The following is a 24,333-nucleotide window of genomic DNA, read 5'->3' as shown; positions in this document are numbered from 1 at the left end:
ATTGTCCTGTCTCAATTGTACCGAGGGGAATTGTCCTGTCTCAATTGTACCAAGGGGAATTGTCCTGTCTCAATTGTACCGAGGGGGATTGTCCTGTCTCAATTGTACCAAGGGGAATTGTCCTGTCTCAATTGTACCGAGGGAAATTGTCCTGTCTCAATTGTGCCGAGGGGAATTGTCCTGTCTCAATTGTACCGAGGGGAATTGTCCTGTCTGTATTGTGCCGAGGGAAATTGTCCTGTCTCAATTGTGCCGAGGGGAATTGTCCTGTCTCAATTGTGCCGAGGGGAATTGTCCTGTCTCAATTGTACCGAGGGGAATTGTCCTGTCTCAATTGTACCGAGGGAAATTGTCCTGTCTCAATTGTGCCGAGGGGGATTGTCCTGTCCGTCTTGTGCCGAGGGAGATTGTCCTGTCTCAATTGTACCGAGGGGGATTGTCCTGTCCGTCTTGTGCCGAGGGGGATTGTCCTGTCCGTCTTGTGCCGAGGGGGATTGTCCTGTCCGTCTTGTGCCGAGGGGGATTGTCATGTCCGTCTTGTGCCGAGGGGGATTGTCCTGTCCGTCTTGTGCCGAGGGGGATTGTCCTGTCCGTCTTGTGCCGAGGGGGATTGTCCTGTCCGTCTTGTGCCGAGGGGGATTGTCCTGTCCGTCTTGTGCCGAGGGGGATTGTCCTGTCCGTCTTGTGCCGAGGGGGATTGTCCTGTCCGTCTTGTGCCGAGGGGGATTGTCCTGTCCGTCTTGTGCCGAGGGGGATTGTCCTGTCCGTCTTGTGCCGAGGGGGATTGTCCTGTCCGTCTTGTGCCGAGGGGGATTGTCCTGTCCGTCTTGTGCCGAGGGGGATTGTCCTGTCCGTCTTGTGCCGAGGGGAATTGTCCAGGGATGTGTCATCCTGGCTTTTACTGCTCGCTACAAATAATCTTTGAAATCATATTTTTGCCGTTAGAGAATTGCCTGTGTGTTTCAGGTGTATTCGCCAACTCTCCTTTGTAACTTCCACAGAAAATGGTGTGTCACGGGGAGCACACATACCTGTACGCACAGTCTATAATGTCTGTGTTGGCCCAGGAGGAACAGGGCGGGGCAGCCTTGCGACGAATTGCGCAGGAAGTTCAGAGATATGCACACGAGAAGTAAGTACACAGGAGAACATTGGGTCTTCGTGAATTATTAAAGACCCTTTTTCAGGCAAATACTGAAGACTCTTCTTACTAATTTTTCCCCATCTCTCCTGAAGTGCTGAACCCTGAGGGTACAGTTCTATTACCTCACCCATGGGCATTGGTCATCATCCATTACCTCACCCATGGGCATTGGTCATCATCCATTACCTCACCCATGGGCACTGGTCATCATCCATTACCTCACCCATGGGCACTGGTCATCATCCATTACCTCACCCATGGGCACTGGTCATCATCCATTACCTCACCCATGGGCATTGGTCATCATCCATTACCTCACCCATGGGCACTGGTCATCATCCATTACCTCACCCATGGGCATTGGTCATCATCTATTACCTCACCCATGGGCACTGGTTATCATCCATTACCTCACCCATGGGCACTGGTCATCATCCATTACCTCACCCATGGGCACTGGTCATCATCCATTACCTCACCCATGGGCACTGGTCATCATCCATTACCTCACCCATGGGCACTGGTCATCATCCATTACCTCACCCATGGGCACTGGTCATCATCCATTACCTCACCCATGGGCACTGGTCATCATCCATTACCTCACCCATGGGCACTGGTCATCATCCATTACCTCACCCATGGGCACTGGTCATCATCCATTACCTCACCCATGGGCACTGGTCATCATCCATTACCTCACCCATGGGCACTGGTCATCATCCATTACCTCACCCATGGGCACTGGTCATTATCCATTACCTCACCCATGGGCACTGGTCATCATCCATTACCTCACCCATGGGCACTGGTCATCATCCATTACCTCACCCATGGGCACTGGTCATCTTCCATTACCTCACCCATGGGCACTGGTCATCATCCATTACCTCACCCATGGGCACTGGTCATCTTCCATTACCTCACCCATGTGGCCATTCCACATACAGTGAGACCGATCCTTGCTCGACACATTCATAGTAATACTTCTATTAGGGATTGCTGAATAGTGGTAAGGAGCAGGGAACTTGACTGATTTCATTACCCTTCCACCTGCTGTTCGGTAGATTACTGTGTTTCATTGTTGCATGGTTCCCGGGCTGGTTCCTGCTGCGTTCCCGGGGTGCCTGGTTCCTGCTGCATACGAACATACGAATTAAGAGCAGGAGTAGGCCATTTGGCCCTTCGAGCCTGCTCTGCCATTTGATAAGATCACGGCTGATCTGATTGTGACCTCAACCCTACTTTCCCATCTACCTACTATAACCTTTGACTCCTTTGTTAATCAGGAATCTGTCCAACTCAGCCTTAAAAATATTCAATGTCCCTACCTCCACCACTCTCTGGGGAAGGGAGTTCCACAGACTCACGACCCTATGAGAGAAAAAAATTCTCCTTATCTTCGTCTTAAATGGGAGATCCCTTATTTTTAAACTGTGGCCCCTAGTTCTAGTCTCTCCCACAAGGGGAAACATCCCCTCAGCATCTACCCCTTCTAGTCCCCTCAGGATCTTATATGTTTTAATAAGATCACCTCTCATTCTTTTAAACTCCAGTGTATACAGGCCCAACTTGTCCAACCTTTCCTCGTAAGATAACCCCCTCATTTCAGGAATAAGTCGAGTGAACCTTTCCCGGGCTGCCTTGTTCTTGCTGCATTCCAGGCTGCCTTGTTTCTGCTGCATTCCAGGCTGCCTTGTTCCTGCTGATGATATGTGGATTGGTTGCTCGTTGCCCTCCACTCTTCTAGGAGGCGATCACTGGGATTGTGGCTGATGTGGTTGGAGTTATATCGAGTGTGCAGCACCAAAACAAGCCACTCGGCCCAACTGGTCTATGCCGGGGTTTATGCTCCACACGAGCTTCCTCCCTCCCTATTTCATCTAGCCCTGTCAGCATACCTTTCCATTCATTTCTCCCTAGTGTGCATATCTAGCTTCCCTTTAAATGCATCTATGATATTTGCCTCAACTACTTCTTGTGATAGGTGCGTTCCACATTCTAACCACTCTTTGGGTAAAGAAGTTACTCCTGAATTCCCTATTGGATTTATTAGCGACTATTTTATATTTATGACCTTTAGTTTTGGACTCCCCACAAGTGGAAACGTTTTCTCTACGTCGACCCTATCGAGCCCTTTCATTATCTTAAAGACCTCTATCAGGTCACCCATTAGCCTTCTCTTTTCTAGAGAAAAGAGCCCCAGCCTGATAAGTATATCCTCTCAGTTCTGGTATCATTCTTGTGACTCTTTTTTGCACCTTCTCCAATGCCTCTATATCCTTTTTATAATATGGAGACCAGAACTGTGCATGGTACACTAAGTGTGGTCTAACCAAGGTTCTATACAAGTTTAACATAACTTCTCTGCTTTTCAATTCTGTCCCTCGAAAAATGAACCCCAGTGCTTGGTTTGCCTTTTTTTATGGCCTTATTAACCTGCGGCGCTGTTTTTAGTGATTTGTGTATCTGTACCCTTAGATCCCTCTGCTCCTTTGCCCCATTTAGACTCTTATTATCCAAGCAGTGTGTGGCCTCCTTATTCTTCTTTCCAAAATGCACGACCTCACACTTAACTAGATTGAAATTAATTTACCAATTACACGTCATTCTGCAAGTTTATTAATGTCTTCTTGAATTTTGACGCGTTCTTCCTTTGTGTTAACTACACCCCCCAATTTGGTGTCGTCCACCAATTTTGAAATTTTACTTCCGATTCCCGAATCCAAATCGTTAATGTAAATTGTGAACACCAGTGGTCCCAGCATCGATCTTTGTGGAACACCACTTCCCACCTTTTGCCAGTCTGAGTAACTACCCTTAACCCCCACTCTCTGTTTTCTGTTTTGTAACCAGCTTGCTATCCATTCTGCTACCTGTCCCCTGACTCCACATGCTCTGACCTCAGCCATTAGGCTACAATTTGGTATCTTATCAAAGGCGTTTTGAAAATCCAAATATAAATAAATCTACTGCATTACTCTTGTCTACTCTTTCTGTTACTTCTTCAAAGAATTCAATAAGTTTGGTCAAGCATGACTTTCCCTTCTGAAATCCATGCTGACTATTCTTTATTTTTGGTTTTTAGATGTTTTTCTATTACATCTTTGAGTAAAGATTCCATTATCTTTCCTACAACGATGTTAAGCTAACAGGTTTATAGTTCCCTGTCCGCCAGTCCTCTGGCACTGTTCCCTCTTCTAATGAATTTTTATATGTATGTAATAGTGCCTCTGCTATCTCTTCCCTAACTTCTTTTAATATTCGCAGATGCAATTCATCAGGACCAGGGGTTTTGTCCTCTCTAAGTTTGATTAGTTTATCAATTATCTCCCCCCTTTCTATCTTAAATATTTTTATATCTTTTTTGATCTCTTCTGATGTCATGTCCACCTTGATAGTCTCTCTGGTAAATACTGAGGCAAAGTAACTAATCAATATTTCTGCCATTTCGCTGTCATTACCTGTGAGTTTGTCTTGTGCATCCCTTAATGGTCCTATCCCTATCCTGATTTTTCTTTTGTTATTTATGTGTCTGTAGAATGCTTTCTTTTTTTAATATTGCTTGATAATTTAATTTCCTAGTTCCTCTTTGCTTTCCTAATTGTTTTTTTGACTTCTTTCCTAACCTCTTTGTATTCCCTTTTGTCATCCTCCCCTTTATTGTCTATATACTTAGTGTATGCCTTTTCCTTTAGTTTCAGTTTTACCCTTATCTCTTTATTCATCCATGGTGTTTCATTATTGGCTAGTTCATTCTTGTTTTTTAGCAGAATATATTTCTCCTGAACTCGATTGATCACCGTTTTAAATATTTCCCACTGCTGTTTTTTATAGAATCGTAGAAAATTTAAGGCACAGAAGGAGGCCATTCGGCCCATCGGGTCCGCGCCGGCTGAATGTCAATCTTTTTTTCTCCTCCCCTCAAAATTACCTTTTTTCTAATCTATTACTTTGGTCTTTGTGGTTGGAGGTAGTTCAGCATGATCCAGTCAGCAAGACTGAGAAACAACTGGATGGGAGTGAGTGGCAAGTGCATTGAAACCTGTATTGGGTCTTTTGTTGTTTCTGTCTCTTATTGATGGATATTCTCCTTTTCTCTGGGTTAAAGTTCAAGCAATATAGAAGATTAAGGGGTGATCTAATTGAGGTGTTTAAGATGATTAAAGGATTTCCTAGGGAGAAACTATTTCCTCTGGTGGAGAGTCCAGAACAAGGGGGCACAACCTTAAAATTAAAGCTAGGCTGCTCAGGGGTGATGTCAGGAAGCACTTCTTCACACAAAGGGTAGTGGTATTCTGGAACACTCTCCCCCAAAAAGTTGTTGAGGCTAGGTTAACATTTCAGTACTGAGATTGATAGATTTTTGTTAGGCAAGGGTATTAAGGGATATGGAACCAAAGTGGGTAGATGGAGTTAAGATACAGATCAGCCATGATCAAATTGAATGGCGGAACAGGCTCAAGGGGCTGAATAGCCTACTCCTGTTCCTACATTACTATGATCATAAGCTTTGGGAAAGTGAAAACTTCTCCCCCGCCCTCCCCCCCCCCCCCCCCACCCCCCCCCAACCCCCAAAAAAGAATATATTCTCCCCTCCTTTCTCAGAGGTGCTGATTGTTGCTGGGATACAGTTCCACAGGTGCTGGCCTCCCTCTAATACCCCACCCAAATGGCCTTTGGCCTTTCATGTGTTAGCCTAGGTGGCCGGTGTCATCAGTCTGTTTGGTCAAATGGGCACATTTTCCAGTGGGGATCACTGGAGCAGGAACACCGGCTGACTTTCACCTCACTAATCCTGGGATGCCATGGCTAGTTGTACCACTGTAAATAAGATCAACTAACTCAGCACATCAAAATTGGAACCGCCCTGATCAGTGTGGTTCAGTATCGTGCTGAGCAGTCCGTTCACTAGCTGCTCAGTAACTTCAAACGCTGATTCCCAGCCTTTTGCAGAATCTTTCTTTTGAGTCATCAGGAAAAATAATTCTCTTTCTACTGCCTTCCCTCAGAGGCCACGATGCCAGCCAGATCACTTTGGCACTGGGCACGGCTGCTTCCTACCCCCGAGCCTGCCAGGCGCTGGGCGCCATGCTATCCAAGGGAGCTCTGAATCCTGCCGACATCACTGTGCTGTATAAGATGTTCACGAGTATGGATCCACCTCCTGTAGAACTGGTAAGAATTGCAATCAGTCACCCATCTCACAAGGACGTAGGCCGTTCTTTCCGAAAACTCCACACCTTTAATTTTCCCAATTATCTCCACTTGTCTCCTGACTCAGGGTGAAGGACGGGTGGCGGCAATGCCTTCAGGTGCTTACCTCCTGTGTGAGCCTAGATAATGTGTGTGGGCAAGCTATTCAACTGTCGGGGGCATCATGGCTAGCCCCAGCCCTGTCCGCACGTGCAATTTCTAGCAGAATCACCGAATCCCATTAAGGGCCAAGAGTCCTGGCTGTGTTTTTTTAAACTCTTCCTATCCCAGGAGACTAATTGTTTCTCGCTTACTGAGATCATTTAACTCAGCACAGACCAGGTCAGGAACCTGGGAAAATGTGGCTCAGTACCACACAGGGTACAGCACCATCGGGAGAGCTACACTTAAGTATCCTGGAGTTGGCTTGTATTTCACACAGAGAAAGCTCTCCGACCTGGTTTGAAAACCAGGGTCACAAATTGAGGCCAGTTTTCTGCCTGTTTTCCCTCAGATTATTCATCTACTCCCTGTAAAGTGTATTGTAAGTTTGTGCTATCATATCCAGGCATATCTGTACCTAACTAACTGTGACCCTTTGATTCTCGTTCCAGATCAGGGTCCCTGCCTTCCTCGATCTATTCATGCAGTCTCTCTTCAAACCAGGCTCTAAAATCAATCCTGAGCATAAACACAAGTACATCTACATCCTGGCCTATGCAGCCAGTGTGGTGGAGTCGTGGAAAAAGGTCAGCTCTGCATTTCAGACACAGTAATATCAGTGGGACTGACAGTCTTCAGTACACACTGTGTTCATGTAATAGTGCACAGACTGTTCTTCAGTACATACCGTGTTCAAGTAATAGTGCAAACTGTTCTTCAGTACATACCATGTTCATGTAATAGTGCACACTGTTCTTCAGTACACACTATGTTCATGTAATAGTGCACACTGTTCTTCAGTACATACCATGTTCATGTAATAGTGCACACTGTTCTTCAGTACACACTATGTTCATGTAATAGTGCACACTGTTCTTCAGTACATACCATGTTCATGTAATAGTGCACACTGTTCTTCAGTACACACTATGTTCATGTAATAGTGCACACTGTTCTTCAGTACATACCATGTTCATGTAATAGTGCACACTGTTCTTCAGTACACACTATGTTCAAGTAATAGTGCACACTGTTCTTCAGTACATACCATGTTCATGTAATAGTGCACACTGTTCTTCAGTACACACCATGTTCATGTAATAGTGCACAGACTGTTCTTCCGTACACATCAAGCGAGCTGCTTTGTCCCGGATGGTGTCAAATTTCTAGAGTGGTGTTGGAGCTGCACTCATCCAGGCAAATGGAGACTATTCCAGCACACTCCTGACTTGTGTCTTGTAGGTGGTGGAGAGGCTTTGGGGAGTCAGGAGGTGAGTCACTTGTCGCAGAAAACCCAGCCTCTGACCTGCTCTAGTAACCACCGCATTTATGTGACTGGTCCAGTTGAATTTCTGGTCAATGGTGACCCCCAGGATGTTGATGGTGGGGGATTCAGCGATGGTAATGCCATTGAATGTCAAGGGGAGGTGGTTAGACTCTGTTTTGTTGGAGATAATCATTGCCTGGCACTTGTGTGGCACGAACGTTACTTGCAACTTATCAGCCCAAGCCTGGATGTTGTCCAGGTCTTGCTGCATGCGGGCTCGGACTGCTTCATTATATGAGGAATTGCGAATCAAGCTGAACACCATGCAATCATCAACGAACATCCCCATTTCTGACTTTATGATGGAGAGAAGGTCATTGATGAAGCAGTTGAAGATGGTTGGGCCTAGGACACTGTCCTGAGGAACTCCTGCAGCGATGTCTTGGGGCTGAGATGATTGTCCTCCAACAACCACTACCATCTTTGCGGTAGGTATGACTCCAGCCACTGGAGAGCTTTCCCCCCTGATTCCCATTGACTTCAATTTTACTAGGGCTCCTTGATGCCACACTCAGTCAAATGCTGCCTTGATGTCAAGGGCAGTCACTCTCACCTCACCTCTGGAATTCAGCTCTTTTGTCCATGTTTGGACCAAGGTTGCAATGAGGTCTGGAGCCGAGCGGTCCTGGCAGAACCTAAACTGAGCATCGGTGAGCAGGTTATTGGTAAGTAAGCGCCGCTTGATAGAAGGTGTTGTTGACAGTGCTATCACTTTGCTGATGATTGAGAGTAGACTGATGGGGCGGTAATTGGCCGGGTTGAAGGGCTGAAAGCTCTTTGCAGCTCGGATCGGGGCAGTGATTTAAGGACAGAAGTTTTCGTTTTTAACACACAAAACTGAAATGCTCACAGAGGGAAATTCTGATGGGTGGGTTTGGAAAAGCTAAAAGGAATTTTGGGTGCAGAGGGTGCGAGCTATAAGAATGTCCCAGTGATTGCCTGTGTAACCCAGAGGTGCTGTTCTTACTGACAGAACAAAAGAGTTAACATCAACAAAGATGAGCTGAAATCCACCTCAAAGGCCATTGAGACCGTCCACAATCTGTGCTGCAATGAGAACAAGGGGGCTTCAGAGCTAGTTGCAGAACTGGGGACTCTCTATCAGTGTATTCGGTGAGTACCCCAGGGTGTGGCCCTCTATCAGTGTAATCAATGTGTACCCCAGGGTGTGGGGACCCTCTATCAGTGTAATCAATGTGTACCACAGGGTATGGGGACCCTCTATCAGTGTAATCAATGTGTACCACAGGGTATGGGGCCCTCTATCAGTGTAATCATTGTGTACCACAGAGTATGGGGCCCTCTATCAGTGTAATCATTGTGTACCACAGGGTGTGGGGACCCTCTATCAGTGTAATCAATGTGTACCACAGGGTGTGGGGACCCTCTATCAGTGTAATCAATGTGTACCACAGGGTATGGGGACCCTCTATCAGTGTAATCAATGTGTACCACAGGGTATGGGGCCCTCTATCAGTGTAATCATTGTGTACCACAGGGTATGGGGCCCTCTATCAGTGTAATCAATGTGTACCACAGGGTATGGGACCCTCTATCAGTGTAATCATTGTGTACCACAGGGTATGGGGACCCTCTATCAGTGTAATCATTGTGTACCACAGGGTATGGGGACCTCTATCAGTGTAATCAGTGTGTACCACAGGGTATGGGGCCCTCTATCAGTGTAATCATTGTGTACCACAGGGTATGGGGACCTCTATCAGTGTAATCATTGTGTACCACAGGGTATGGGGACCTCTATCAGTGTAATCAGTGTGTACCACAGGGTATGGGGCCCTCTATCAGTGTAATCATTGTGTACCACAGGGTATGGGGACCTCTATCAGTGTAATCATTGTGTACCACAGGGTATGGGGCCCTCTATCAGTGTAATCAATGTGTACCACAGGGTATGGGGACCCTCTGTATAACACTGAACCTCTGCCCTCCGTTATCTCTGTATAACACTGAAGAAGTTTTCATGATTGATATGTAGAAGAACTGAGAGGGAGCTACAGGCTAATTTGTGAATAGTTCTGTGCTGTGGGGCATCTAGTGATTGACCTGGGTATGCTGTACACTGACCTGAGAGTGTGTGATGGGGCAGTATAGAGGGAGCTTTACTCTGTATCTAATCCGTGCTGTATCTGCCCTGAAAATGTTTGATGGGACAGTGTAGAGGGAACTTTACTCTGTATCTAACCCATGCTGTACCTGCCCTGGGAGTGTTTGATGGGACAGTGTAGAGGGAGCTTTACTCTGTATCTAACCTGTGCTGTACTTGCCCTATGCCAGAGTGTAGCAAACATCCAACACTTTAGTCACGCAGTTGAATGCTGATACTGGGTGACAGAAGTGCGGGACGTTTTCTAAGCTCTGGCACTGACTCCCTTCCTTGATGGGTTCAAAATTCAGCCAAAAATATTAAGAAATGACAGGAGTTCTGGGACATGATACTGAGATTTAGTTTAGTAGTGGAAAGTGTTCGAATGGTGGTGACTGAATGCTGTACCAGTCACTGTCCGATGAGCTGTGTGAGGAATGCCTGCGTATTTTACTTTGTGTCTGGTGACTTTCTTTCTGATTGTCAGGTTCCCGGTTGTGGCAATGGGGGTGCTGAAATGGGTTGACTGGACTGTGTCGGAGCCCAGCTATTTTCAACTGCAAACAGACCACACGCCTGTTCACCTGGCCCTACTGGATGAGGTATCTGAGCTGTATATAATCCCCATCCCATATCTTTTGGGCGACTTTAGTTCCCAATTTACTTTTGCGAAGCATTGAAATGTAGAAGCTCTTCCCCGTGTTGAAGAATGTATCTAATTAAACATTCGAGGTTCTATCCCCAGTCTGTGCAGAGTTAGCTGATCTTTGGCGGAGCCAGTAGTTGTTTTGTTACTATTAGCCTCCCTGACCCTGAAGATGAAAAATTAGCTAGGTTCCTGCTCCAGATCACTATCCTGGTACAAAGTGCATGTGTTAATGTCAGGTGAGCTCAAGTACTGAAAACAGCTTTCATTATAGCCCTGAAAAGCCCAAAGTGATCCTCAGTTAATCTCTCAAAAGCGCCTACAATTCCAGGCTTTTGAATAGTGGTGTTACATACTAACATATGAAATTGACGGGCAGAAAGAGACCAGCTGGTCGGGGTATCTGATATCCACTTTAAAGTTATCTTTTATTAATGTCCATACTTAGCTGATTTACTTTGAAGTACTAATCTGACTTTACCTTATCTATCTATAGATAAAGTGTCAGCCTTAGCTCAGTGGTAGCACGCTGACCTTTGACTCAGTGGGCTGTGGGTTCAAGCCCCAGTCCAGACAATGCAGCACTCCCTCAGTAGGAGGCGTCTTTTGGAAGAGACATTAAGCTGAGGCCCCATCTGTCCGTTTAGGTGGATGTAAAAGATCCCACGGCACTATTCAAAGATGAGCAGAGGAGTTCTCCCAGTGTCCTGGCCAACATTTATTTCCCAACCAACTTATCAAAAACAGATTAACATCTCTGTGAGACCTTGCAGTGCATAAATTGGCCGCCACATTTGCCTTCAAAGCAACAGTGACTACACATCAAACGTAATTCATTGGCTGTGAAGTATTTTCGGAAGTCCTGAGGATGTAAGTTCCTTTTCCCATTTAATACCTTATAACACAGTTTATGAAGTACATATCAGAAATACATAGAGGAACAGTGCAAGTGTTATCTAGGGAATTGTAACACTGGTCCTGCACATTCTGCCGGGCATTTGCCACATTCCCCATTTAAATTAACAATACTGGGTTCGGGCAGTCTCTGCCAGTTCCTAGTGCACATGGACTTACAGAACAAAACAACCCCCGATTCAGCGCTAAGTTGGCAGTCTCGCTGAAATAGGCCAGAGGGTGTCTGGTGAGGGAATAGAAAATTGCTACGCTGGAGCAGCAGCAGGTGCTGTTCTGAGGTTGTGGCTGGGTGACATTATTGGGGCGGAGCAGGGGGCAGTTTCATTCAGTGTCTAACTCCTGCTATCCCTGACCTGAGAATGCTCGATGCTGACACTGGGGGCCTGGAATGGAAAGTTTTCCATTCTCCAGCTCTAACGTCCCTCACCTTAGTGAACTCAAGATTCACATAAAACAAAGTTAAAAGAAAAAACAATAAGCAAGAAGTTGTAAACCAGACAGCTGTAAATGTCCCACACAATCCGGTTTGCAACTGTCAGTAAAGTTGCTACCAGATGACCGAGTGAATTCCAGAGTGGGATATAGAATCTGCACTGTGTGGAACTAGGAACACTCTGGATCTGCCGGGACAGGAGTTGATCAAAACCAGGGACATTCCAGACCTGCCAGGTATGACTAGCAATCAGGAACGGGATCTATGGATGACGTTTCGTTCCCTAACCCTAGGAGTGCTGAGGCCAATTGTAGCGTTCCTACTGCTGCCCCAGCTGAGATCAGCTAGCTCGAGACTGACAGTCCCCCACCACTCGACCATCCGGGGAGCTGAGCTGTAATGGGTCTTTTTTTAATGTGATTAGGACAGTGATTGTAATTGTCTTTCTTTGCTGTGCGTCTTTCTTCAGATCAGTACCTGCCATCAGCTCCTCCATCCCCAGGTGCTGCAGCTTCTTGTAAAACTGTTTGAGACTGAACATTCCCAGCTTGACGTCATGGAGCAGGTAATCCTCCCATTGCCTAGGATCAGTGGAGAGGAGAATGGAAATACTGTACAAAAAAATGCCAAATGATTGTTAGTTCACCTGTTTTTTTATTACTTCTGGGACCACGGTTTAATTCCAGTGACACAGATAGGATGAAGTTCCCACTCTGGTGGAGACTGGAAGGCATAGTGTGATCACCTTAGGTGGATTTGGGCTTGGTCTTGTCATTACAGAGAGGATTAAGACTCCATTCTGCAGCTGTAAAGGGTCCTCAGTTGGTCAGTGACAGTGCAATGTTCACTAGATCTAAATCCATGGGATGAATTTACCTTGAAATTCAGCACATTTGGACTAATGAGGAACCCCACATACAATGTAAGGATGTACATTGTGTTAAATGGAAAACTCTTGCTGGTACAGTGTGGGTAATGTTTAGTAGAGCTCTATAAGTGCATTGTTACAGGTAGAGCTCCTGTCTTATTATGTCATACTGCGTATTTGATGGGGTTGTACTTGAGTCTACTGGTCACAAACAGTGTGGGAAACTTTACCATTCCTTAGTTCTCGCTGTGAGCAAGTTCATTTCCATCATGTGAGAGCAAGACTCCCCATTTGAAAGCCCTATATTTGGGCCTTCTTTCTAGAACGGTTTAGGGCCAAGGGCGAAGGTTTCTACACCGCACAGTTAGAATAAATACCTGTGCAGCTTCATGGGTCCTCTGCTGATTGCCCATTTTGCAGTGAGGCCCTCTGGCTAGGTTTTCTGCCCATTCATGATGAAAGGCTGCCTCGTATCTACCTGCACTGCTGGAGACTGACTTTGTCCTTTTCTGAAGGAGCTGCTTAAAACTTTAGTTCCATTTCCCCACCCCATGACCACCCAGTGCACAAGGCAAGCAGGTTGGATCACTCTCCTGGTGCCTATACTCCTGCAGCTTTCTCCTGACCCTCAATTCCCTATCTCTGACTTTGAACTGACTATCCGGGGAGTGGGGAGGGGTTCACTCAGTGCTTGATACGTTTTTGTTGTGTTTACTGTTAGTTGGAGTTGAAGAAGACCCTGCTGGACAGGATGGTCCACCTGTTGAGTCGTGGTTATGTCCTGCCTGTGGTCAGCTACATCCGCAAGTGTCTGGAGAAACTGGATACGGACATCTCACTCATCAGATACTTTGTCACGGAGGTTAGCAGCTTGCCCGGTGATTTACTGCAGTCGGTTGCTGAATACACAAGTGCATCAGGCAGACAAGTTTGACAGCAGAATCTGGTGTGTTCTGTAATTGTGACCAAAGGTTCCCCCTTGCTGTCCTCAAGGTGCTGACTCGGGCACCGGCTGCCTTCCGTCACCTCACCCAAGTGGCCATTCTTCACGTCTGAGCCCAGACGGCAAGAGTAAGCAGGCTATGTGGCAGTAGAGGGCATCACAGCCCAGCCTGACCCTGTGCTCACCTAATGTCCACATGCATGCACTGCACAGCAGGCAGCGATCAGGACTGGGAGCCCTGGCTGATCGGCAACCCCTAATGGGTGGAAGCTGAGACCTTCAGCCCCTTGTGGCGTGATTATGTTGGGGTTGATCGGAACCTGAGAGTGTTTCTCATTAGGAACTGGAAATGAGGCTCAACAATTGATACAAAACCTCTTCCTGGATTCAGGATTTTGTTACTTGTGCATGTCATCCCCATATCATCGTAGTGTAGGAACCCCCGGCCTATAATCTGTACTATACTTGCAGGTACTGGATGTCATTGCCCCTCCATACACCTCGGACTTTGTCCACCTCTTCCTCCCAATCCTGGAGAACGACAGCATCGTTGGCACAATTAAAACCGAGGGGGAGTGTGATGCTGTGGCAGAGTTCATCGGTAAGTGGGGAGCAGGGTTACACGCAGGGATGGAGAGAAAAGCCATGAGTATTGGAAATCTGAAATAAAAGAAACGGAACACTCTAGAATTGTAGGACCATCTGCAGGTGAAAGAGAGAAGACAGGTTTGGGTGGGGTGCTTCGTCAGAGGGTTATTACTTGAGCTTGAAACCTAGGCTGACACTCCCAGTGCAGTACTGAGGGAGTGCTGCACTGTCGGAGGTGCCGTCTTTCAGATGAGATGTTAAACCGAGGCCCCGTCTGCCCTCTCGGGTGATCATAAAAGATCCCATGGCACTATTTCGAAGAAAAGTAGGGGAGGTTCTCCCTGGTGTCCTGGCCAATATTTATCCCTCAACCAGCATCACTAAAAAACAGATGATCTGGTTATTATTATCACATTGCTGTCTGTGGGACCTTGCTGTGCGCAAATTGGCTGCCGTGTTTCCTACATTACAACAGTGACTACACTTCAAAAGTACTTAATTGGCTGTAAAGCGCTTTGGGATGTCCTGAGGTCATGAAAGGCGCTGGATAAATTCAAGTTCGTTCTTATTCAGCTGATTTTCTAGCGGTGATCCTCTCTCACTGCGTTAAGGGAGAGTGCCAGTTCTGTCCAGTTGTACTTAAACTCCAGTCAGGTATCTGTGACTAGACAGTTGACAGAAGCATTGTTGTATCTGCTCATTCAGATCTGAGCCGGACCCCAGTCTTAGATCTATTGTTGAGTCGAGTTGAGCTCTTCCTCTTACAATTTATAACATTTCTTGTGGAGCCATATGTTGTTTTTGTTTATGCAGCGGGGAATGGGTTAAAGTGTTAATTTCTGTCCCGCCGGCCCCCCCTCCTGCCCCAAAATGATTTTCAACCCTCCTCTCCTGAATCTGTCTGGGAGACACTTCCCCTCAGTGATAAATGGCCTTCCTCCACAGGTGAGTCTAGACAGTGAATTGGCCGGGCCCAGTCCTGACCTTGCACAACAGGGGTGAAGAGATGGCAATCGGGAGCAGGAACCTTGGCTCTTTTTCTGCTCCCTAACGTGAATGATTTCGAGACTTTTTGTAGCCCCTCTATGTAGGATAACGCTTTGGAATTCCTGCTCAGGGGGACAGGAGTTACATCTACCATCAGAATGTCCTTTTTTAAAATTTGTTCATGGGATGTGGGAATCGCTGGCAAGGCCAGCATTTATTGCCCATCCCTAATTGTCCTTGAGAAGGCGGTGGTGAGCTGCCTTCTTGAACCGCTGCAGTCCGTGTGGTGACGGTTCTCCCACAGTGCTGTTAGGTAGGGAGTTCCAGGATTTTGACCCAGCGACGATGAAGGAACGGCGATATATTTGCAAGTCGGGATGGTGTGTGACTTGGAGGGGAACGTGCAGGTGCTGCCCTTGTCCTTCTAGGTGGTAGAGGTCACGGGTTTGGGAGGTGCTGTCAAAGAAGCCTTGGTGAGTTGCTGTAGTGCATCCTGTAGATGGTGCACACTGCAGCCACGGTGCGCTGGTGATGAAGGGAGTGAATGTTTAGGGTGTGGATGGGGTGCCAATCAAGCAGGCTGCTTTGTCCTGGATGGTGTCGAGCTTCTTGATTGTTTTTGGAGCTGCACTCATTAAGGCAAGTGGAGAGTATTCCATTACACTCCTGCCTTGTGCCTTGTAGATGGTGGAAAGGCTTTGGGGAGTCAGGAGGTGAGTCACTCGCTGCAGAATACCCAGCCTCTGACCTGCTCTTGTAACCACAGTATTTATGTGGCTGGTCCAGTTAAGTTTCTGGTCAATGGTGACCCCCAGGTTGTTGATGGTGGGGGATTTGACGATAGTAATGCTGTTGAATGTCAAGGAGAGGTGGTTAGACTCTCTCTTGTTGGAGATGGTCATTGCCTGGCATTTGTCTGGCGCGAATGTTACTTGTGACTCATCAGCCCAATCCTGGGTGTTGTCCAGGTCTTGCTGCATGCGGGCACAGACTGCTTCCTTAAGATGCACTCTTTTGGTTCACCAACATAATGGAGTGTTAGGGCGTGGCTTCCTCCTTGTGATGTTCCACGCAGTGAAATGCTGATCACACCCAGTCTATCTAAGAGCAGTGGTGCACATCTTCCAGTGGCTGGGTCAAAGCAGCATTGGCAGGACCTTGCTAGCAGATCACCAGATTCATTCTCTCTCCTTGGCTGGGGCCGGGGGAGTGGGGGAAGGGAATGGGTCAGTAACGTTATGTGACTGTAAAATGCTAAATAAAAGTTCCGTGTAATGTGTACTTCCAGCGCACTGCAAATCAAACTTCATCATGATGAACTAGCACCATGAAGAAGGCACAGCAGTGGTGACTGGAGGAGAGAATAGCCCGAGCCAGACCAACAAGAGGACGCGAGAGAGACATTCTGAGTAGTAATAGTGATGGGACAAGGTGGAATATCCCGAACGGTGTTTGTGGGACTCGTCTACACTATAAAACTGACACGGGAATTATTGATCAAGAACCATTAGTGGTCTGCTAGATGAATAATCGGTAGATTTTATATTTTTTTTAACGTAATTGACTGCTAAAGGGGGAAATATAGAAACTGCGTTTTTGTTTTTTTTTTCTGTAACTGAGCCAGAAAATTGTATGATGTTTGTAAGTGGCATGGTCAAAATAAATACTGGGGCCACCCTGTTTTCAGCAATGACTTGACTTCCAACTTGTTTTTTTTAAATGTTCCCTCACATTTTTGAACTCCTATACAGTTGGGGGGTGGAGCTCCTAATACACAGCTGCTGTTCCGTGGGTCTCTGGGTATCGGTTAATAGCACCCACGCGCAACCCCCCCCCAATACTGGTGCTGTTCTTGATGTCCAGGGTAAGACAGATACTAGGAGAAGAGAAGATCCCAGCATCCACTGTAGAGCTGTTGAACGCCATCGGTTCCAATAATGATCCCTGCTTTTATATCATGCCTTATCACTGAGGTGCAGTGAGTCGTCTTCTGTAGGACCTGTGGTTTCTTTCTCTTCCTGTGAGGAAATGATGGGCTTCCACTCAAAAGCAGGATGGCGCATTTGATATCAGGAGCTCAGAGTGGGGATATCACAGGCACCGACCCGTATCCCAGTGCTCAGAGTGGGGATATCACAGGCACCGACCCGTATCCCAGTGCTCAGAGTGGGGATATCACAGGCACCGACCCGTATCCTAGCGCTCAGAGTGGGGATATCACAGGCACCGACCCGTATCCTAGCGCTCAGAGTGGGGATATCACAGATACAGACCCATATCCCAGCGCTCAGAGTGGGGATATCACAGATACAGACCCATATCCCAGCGCTCAGAGTGGGGATATCACAGATACAGACCCGTATCCCAGTGCACAGAGTGGGGATATCACAGACACAGACCCATATCCCAGTGCTCAGAGTGGGGATATCACAGGCACCGACCCGTATCCCAGTGCTCAGAGTGGGGATATCACAGATACAGACCCATATCCCAGCGCTCAGAGTGGGGATATCACAGATACAGACCCGTATCCCAGTGCTCAGAGTGGGGATATCACAGACACAGACCCATATCCCAGTGCTCAGAGTGGGGATATCACAGGCACCGACCCGTATCCTAGCGCTCAGAGTGGGGATATCACAGGCACCGACCCGTATCCTAGCGCTCAGAGTGGGGATATCACAGACACAGACCCATATCCCAGTGCTCAGAGTGGGGATATCACAGGCACAGACCCATATCCCAGTGCTCAGAGTGGGGATATCACAGATACAGACCCGTATCCCAGAGCTCAGGGTGGGGATATCACAGATGCAGACCCGTGTCCTGGTGCCAAGTGTGGTGTTCTCTGTGGCGGCTGAATCCTGCCCCCTCTTGGGCTCCCTCAGGTTAGCTGGTGCCCTTCCTCATTCCCTTATGTTGATGTGATCAGTCCCTTCGGTTGTACAGTTACAGAGGCGATTGGCGGCTCTGCCTCTGTTAGAACAAGTGGAGACAGCTTGATGCTGGCATGTTGTACGTGACGACATAATACTGAAACTGCCCTTCTAGCCCATTCAAGCTACTGGCCAAAAGACTAGCACTGTAAGGAGATTTAAGATTGTGTGACTGGCTGCAGTGGGCTGCATAAACTGAGTGCTCTGGTTTCCTTTAAAGTAATTAAAGCCCAGTATACGTACAGAATGTCATGCGCTTGTGCGTACTTGTGCCTGTGCAGTGATGCTTCGATCTCAGAGGACACCCAAGCACCTCTGACTGGCCCGCTGTAACATTTAATTACACCTCTCCTAAGAATGAAAGGGGAAAAGCCCATCAGTACGCGCTCTGGACCGCTTCACCCACCACGGCAACTCCTACCGCCTGAAGGAACGAGGAGAGGCAATATAAACTAGAGGGCACAACTCTAATTGGGGTACAGGAATAGAAAGATCTGGAGGTATATGTGCACAAATCATTGAAGGTGGCAGGGCAGGTTGAGAAAGCGGTTAAAAAAGCAAACGGGATCCTGGGCTTTATAAATAGAGGCATAGAGTACAAAAGTATAGAATCATGATGAACCTTTATAAATCACTGGTTCGGCCACGACTGGAGTATTGTGTCCAGTTCCGGGCACCGCACTTTAGGAAAGATGTGAAGTCCTTAGAAAGGGTGCAGAAGGGATTTACTAGACTGATTCCAGGGATGAGGGACTTTAGTTACGTGGATAGACTGGAGAAGCTGGGGTTGTTCTCCTTGGAACAGAGAAGGTTGAGCGGAGATTTGATAGAGGTATTCAAAATCATGAAGGGTCTAGACAGAGTAGATAGAGAAAGTGTTCCCATTGGCGGAAGGGTCAAGAACCAGAGGTCAGATTTAAGGTGATTGGCAAAAGAACCAAAGTTGACATGAGGAAAAACTTTTTTACACAGCGAGTGGTTAGGATCTGGAATGCACTGCCCAAGGGGGTGGTGGAGGCAGATTCAATCATGGCCTTCAAAAGGGAACTGGATAAGTACTTGAAAGGCAAAAATTTGCAGGGCTACGGAGATAGGGCGGGGGAGTGGGACTAGCTGGATTGCTCTTGCGTAGAACCGGCACGGACTCGATGGACCGAATGGCCTCCTTCCATGCTGTAACCTTTCTATGATTCTATTCTAAGGAAACCTCAGGTTGCAACTGCTGATATTCGTTTCACTTTCTGTTCTCGATTTAGTGGCTAAAAAAGGTCAGATCAATTCCTCACAGTGAAGCGTCAGCCTTAAATAGCAGACAAGGATCACCCAGATTTTCTTCCTACCTCGCTGCTGTGGGCACTGGCTGCCCAATTGCTCGTTCTTGCTCTGTCAGCCTGTACAGTGAATGCTGGCAGGCTATTTGACTGTGTAAGGCATCACAGTTTCCGAATACCCCAAATGGAGCGGGCTGCCTTCTTCGCATCAGCTGGGAGAATTTGACCAGCCTATAGCCGACGGCCTGACATGGGCTGGGCAGACAGGCCTCAAACAGGCCGCTTTTCCCTGATCTATTCCAAAAACACTTCATTCAGAAATGATACAAGTGCAAATGGGATGGATACAACCAAGAAAATAGCAGCTTGACAATCATTTCCTTGAGCTAAGCCAGGATGTTGGGTGGTAGAAACATGTTAGGGGAATGTCAACTGCTCTGAGAGCTTGGGTTGCCAACTCTGGTTAGAGGTATTCCAGGAGGTTTCATCACATGCCCTCCAAAACCTCCCACCCCCACCCCCACCCCACTCCCGCCATTAGCCACCCGACACGTCCATCCTCACTGATCACCGCCTTCCCAGGTGAACAGACTCTTCATTACCCGATTGGATGATTCTTGACTGTCAGTCAAACAGCCTTTTTTTTTTCCCATCTCCGATATTTTTTATAACTAATAAACAAAAGAGTTTAAAGAAAATGAAAAAGCGCACAATTTTTTTTAATGCCCCTGTGATTTTTCTCCCGGGTTGTTCGCACCAGTGTCTGGGAGATTAATCTTTAATTCCTGGAGGCTCCAGGACAATCCTGGAGGGTTGGCAACCCTACTGAGAGCAACAGCATCAATCTCTGTTGTGTGTGCTTCACCCTCACATGATCCAGTGTGACCTGTGACACTTGTGGTGAGCTTAACTTCTGCATTCTGCCTGACAACGCAAACTGTTGCAGTAATTCCCAGCGAAAGGGCAACAGACTTTGGCGACAGCTGTTAAACTGAATGTTTTTTTAAAAATATAAATTGTGTCTGGGAAATAACACTTACGGAAATCCCCATTCCTCTGCTTGTTATTGATGGACGTTAGTTTTTTTTAAATCTTTCAGTAGCCAATGTACCCTCCAGAGTTATTGAAAATATTTAAAAAAAATCTTTCAGTAGCCAATGTACCCTCCAGAGTTATTGAAAATATTTTTTTTTAATTAAAGTATCACCAAATAACCTTTTTTTAAATTAAAGAGCGAATCCATCCAAATGTGATTTAAAACATAAAATGGCTGCTGTGATCAGTCAGTCAGTCACAGGTAAGTACAATTTCCTTACTCATCTTAGAAAAACTACTGCTTTATAAGAACAGGTGTGTTACACCATTTGTAATGCCTGAACTGGATTTCTAAATGTTTAATAATTCTGTAACGTCAAATTTAGCTAGTTATCTCAAACATTCAGCCAGCAGAAATGGAAACCAGGCTGGTTGCCGTGGTAATCAGAAGTGTTAATTAGTTACCCCGAGAGTGAGTCGCAGCTGAGACATGCCAGTGTTGATACTCTATTTATGCAAATTTCTGTGGCTCTGAAACGATGGGAAAACCCCCAGGAAATCATTCAGTTGAAATGTCTAGTCATCGATATTGGCTGTCTTAGACTATCAACGAGAATTGTTTTCATTCGTTGTTGATAGCTACCTAATGTGGCTTAATTAAAATGAGAGGCATGTTGTTTGCCCACAATTCTAAGGGTGGGTCCAGTTTGAATCCTTCGGTGATTGATAGCTCAGCAAGCCAAACAACAACAAATGGCATTTATACAGTGCCTTCAATGTAGTAAGTGCTTCACAGGAGCGATTATCAAACAAAATTTGACACCGAACCAACATGAAATATTAGGACAGGTGACCAAAAGCTTGGTCAAAGAGGTAGGTTTTAAGGAGCGTCTTAAAGGCGAAGAGGGAGGTGGAGAGGTGGAGAGATTTAGGGATGGAATTCTAGAGCTTAGGGTCTAGGCAGCTGAAGGCACGGCCGCCTATGGTGGAGCGATTAAAATCGGGGATGCACAAAAGGCAAGAATTGGAGGAGCGCAGAGATCTCGGAGGGTTGTAGGGCTGGAGGAGGTTACAGAGATAGGGAGGGGCGAGGCCATGGAGGGATTTGAAAACAAGGATGAGAATGTTAAATTCAAGGTGTTGCTGGACTGGGAGCCAATGTAGGTCAGCGAACACAGGGGTAATGGGTGAACGGGACTTGGTGCGAGTTAGGATACGGGCAGCAGAGACTTGGATGAGCTCAAGTTTACGGAGGGTGGAAGGTGGGAGGCCGGCCAGGAGAGCATTGGAATAGTCGAGTCTAGAGGTAACAAAGGTATGGATGAGCTGAGGCAGGGGCAGAGACGGACAATGTTACAGAGGTGGAAGTAGGTGATCTTGATGATGGAGCGGATATGGGGTCGGAAGATCAGCTCATGGTTAAATAGGACTGTCTGGTTCAGCCTCAGACAGTGGCCAGGGAGAGGGATGGAGCCTGTGGCTAGAGATCGGAGTTTGGGGACCGAAGACAATGCTCAACCAATACTGGATGTCGGACAAGCAGCGTGACAAATCAGAGGCTGTAGAGGGGTCGAGAGGTGGCGGTGAGGTAGAGCTGGGTGTCGTCAGCGTACATGTGGAACCTGACGTCGTGTTTTCGGATGATGTCGCTGAGGGGCAGCATGTAGATGAGAAATAGGAGGGGGCCAAGGATAGATCCTTGGGGGACTCCAGAGATAATGGTGCTGGAGCGGGAAGAGAAGCCAGTGCAGGTGATTCAGTAAGGCAGGTGACAGAGGAGTTTGTCTTTCTCTCTCAGACAGAATTGGCAAAAGAGATCTAGCAGCAAGGAACAGAACGACCAGCTAGCTTTGGAATAGCTTAACTTGAAAGTGGGCCCACAAAGTCAGTAAAGTTGCATTACTTTTCATCATCCAAGGAGCACAGGAAGTCGTCCATGCTCACTGTCAAACGGTGTACTGTTCATACGTGTACTTTAAGTATAATAAACCAGTTGATTGGTTTGAAGTTGTGAGTAGTTTTTAGTGCTCTTCAGTGCAATTTTCTTAGAGAAGAGAATGCACTTTACAGCACATGCAACATTGCAGTAGTTGGTAGAAGGAACAAGTGCTCATGCTATTGTTTAACTAAATACAGTCCGCACCTTTATAGTGGGCGTGATGGTGTTAACGCAATTTGCCTGCTATGTGTGGTGGACAGTAAAACTGTAATAGATTGTATCTGGCCATCAGGATATTTTTCTGCGCATTGAGGAAAACTTTAACGTGCAAGTTTAAAAAACCAGGCTTGTTGCAGAACCCCTGAAGTCTCCACTTTCCAACTGCCTCTCGTAATTGTTAACAGCTGCATCCGAATCTGATCACTAAAGTGATCGCGCTTTAAGGAGGTGCGAAGAGCTGATTGAAGCTGCTTGACAACCTGACTTTGCCTGAAAACAGCAGAGCTTTTAAAATGGTAAGTCGAGAGGTTTAAGTAATTAATGTAATCTCTCTGTAACGAGGTGCGGAAAGCTTATCGAACGGCCCAAAATAGTCGGCGCACTCAACATGTCGTAAATGGCGCCTTTGTAATTGACTTCAGTGGTGATGGAAAATGGTTATTGTTAACTGCCAGGTATAAGCATGGGCGGTATAAGTGGTGGGGACTGTATTGTAAAAGGTGCACTCTGGCTCATAGAGGACATGTGGTCCACTTACAGGGGCGAGGCTCAAGTATAAACATCCTGTCTTGCTAAAGTTCCCACAGACTGACACTTACAACCTTCTAACTCCTATGTTCAACTTGAGTATCACCTTAGAAAAGAGCTACATAACCAAATTGACCTTTGATTAGTTAAAATCACCTGAAATGAGATTCTACTGATAAGATTTATAAGTTGGAAGATTTACAAAAGTTGAAGGTTTGGGAATGTTAGCATAAGTTTCACAGAAGTAGAGAGAGTTTAATTATTCTAAGAAACGTACAGTGTAAGGGTTCACTGAGGAAGTTACAGTCCATGCCAAGTTAGTTGAATTAGGAAGAAACAAGATGATGAGAACTTGCTGCAGAGATATCTCAAATAGCTCAAGAAACCAGCAACAGCCAGCTTCACAACCGCCCTGCTACTCACAGATGTTATATTGTTTTTATACTCAGGTCATCAAAAGTCAGCCTTGCTACTGAACGTCTACCAATGAGGCACTGAATATAGACTTAGAATTACATTTTCTAGTTTTAGTGATTTAAGTTCAGTTAGGGTGTTACTAAGTGAAGCCCATCCAATGGTGACATGTTGTGTTGTTTACAATTAGGTTACTGTTGGAGCTTATGATGATTTAGATCCCAATGATTGTTGTAAAGAATCACTTAACCGTACGATGGTACTGACTCCATCATTGCAATTGCAGTTTAATCAGGAAGTGTCAGTAATACATCTCTGCCCCCGACTCAGTCTGTGATGTCTCTGGTAAGTAACGTTTAAGTTGAACTGTGGTCCTGCTGTTGACTGATTTGATTTGGTCAATAATCGCTATCTTATGGTCGAGGTTATGTTGGGCGATCTGGAGCAAACCCATTCAGGCTGGGTATAAAAAAAAACCTCGACATAGATCCTGAACTACTTTCCTAGTGTGTACATTTTAGGGAAAGGAAGGGAGAGTAAGTTTGGTCTGATACCCTTTCACTTACACAAGCTACATGTGGAGATTTTTCAATACAATACTTCTGATGCATTGGGCGTGTTGTGTGGGAATAATGTTTGTCTCTTCCACACGGCATCGAGATAAATATAAGAGATGGA

The 24,333-nt window shown here is 46.4% G+C and overlaps 1 protein-coding gene across 1 annotated transcript in view; it reads left to right on the top strand.

Annotated features, from left to right (window-relative positions):
* LOC137315433 (negative elongation factor C/D) overlaps positions 1–17,006 on the top strand; it is a 45,165-nt gene extending 28,159 nt beyond the window's left edge. The window contains exons 7-15 of the mRNA XM_067980113.1: positions 1,002–1,132; positions 6,157–6,322; positions 6,955–7,089; positions 8,803–8,942; positions 10,421–10,535; positions 12,397–12,492; positions 13,517–13,657; positions 14,210–14,339; positions 16,602–17,006. Coding sequence (XP_067836214.1) covers positions 1,002–1,132; positions 6,157–6,322; positions 6,955–7,089; positions 8,803–8,942; positions 10,421–10,535; positions 12,397–12,492; positions 13,517–13,657; positions 14,210–14,339; positions 16,602–16,636 — 1,089 coding nt within the window. The 3' untranslated portion in view covers positions 16,637–17,006. The remainder of the gene's footprint in view (positions 1–1,001; positions 1,133–6,156; positions 6,323–6,954; positions 7,090–8,802; positions 8,943–10,420; positions 10,536–12,396; positions 12,493–13,516; positions 13,658–14,209; positions 14,340–16,601) is intronic.
* Positions 17,007–24,333: the final 7,327 nt, after the last annotated feature.

This window comes from Heptranchias perlo, unplaced genomic scaffold (assembly GCF_035084215.1).
Source record: "Heptranchias perlo isolate sHepPer1 unplaced genomic scaffold, sHepPer1.hap1 HAP1_SCAFFOLD_549, whole genome shotgun sequence".
Taxonomy (NCBI): Eukaryota; Metazoa; Chordata; class Chondrichthyes; order Hexanchiformes; family Hexanchidae; genus Heptranchias; species Heptranchias perlo.
This window is presented reverse-complemented; position numbering and strand designations above follow the sequence as displayed.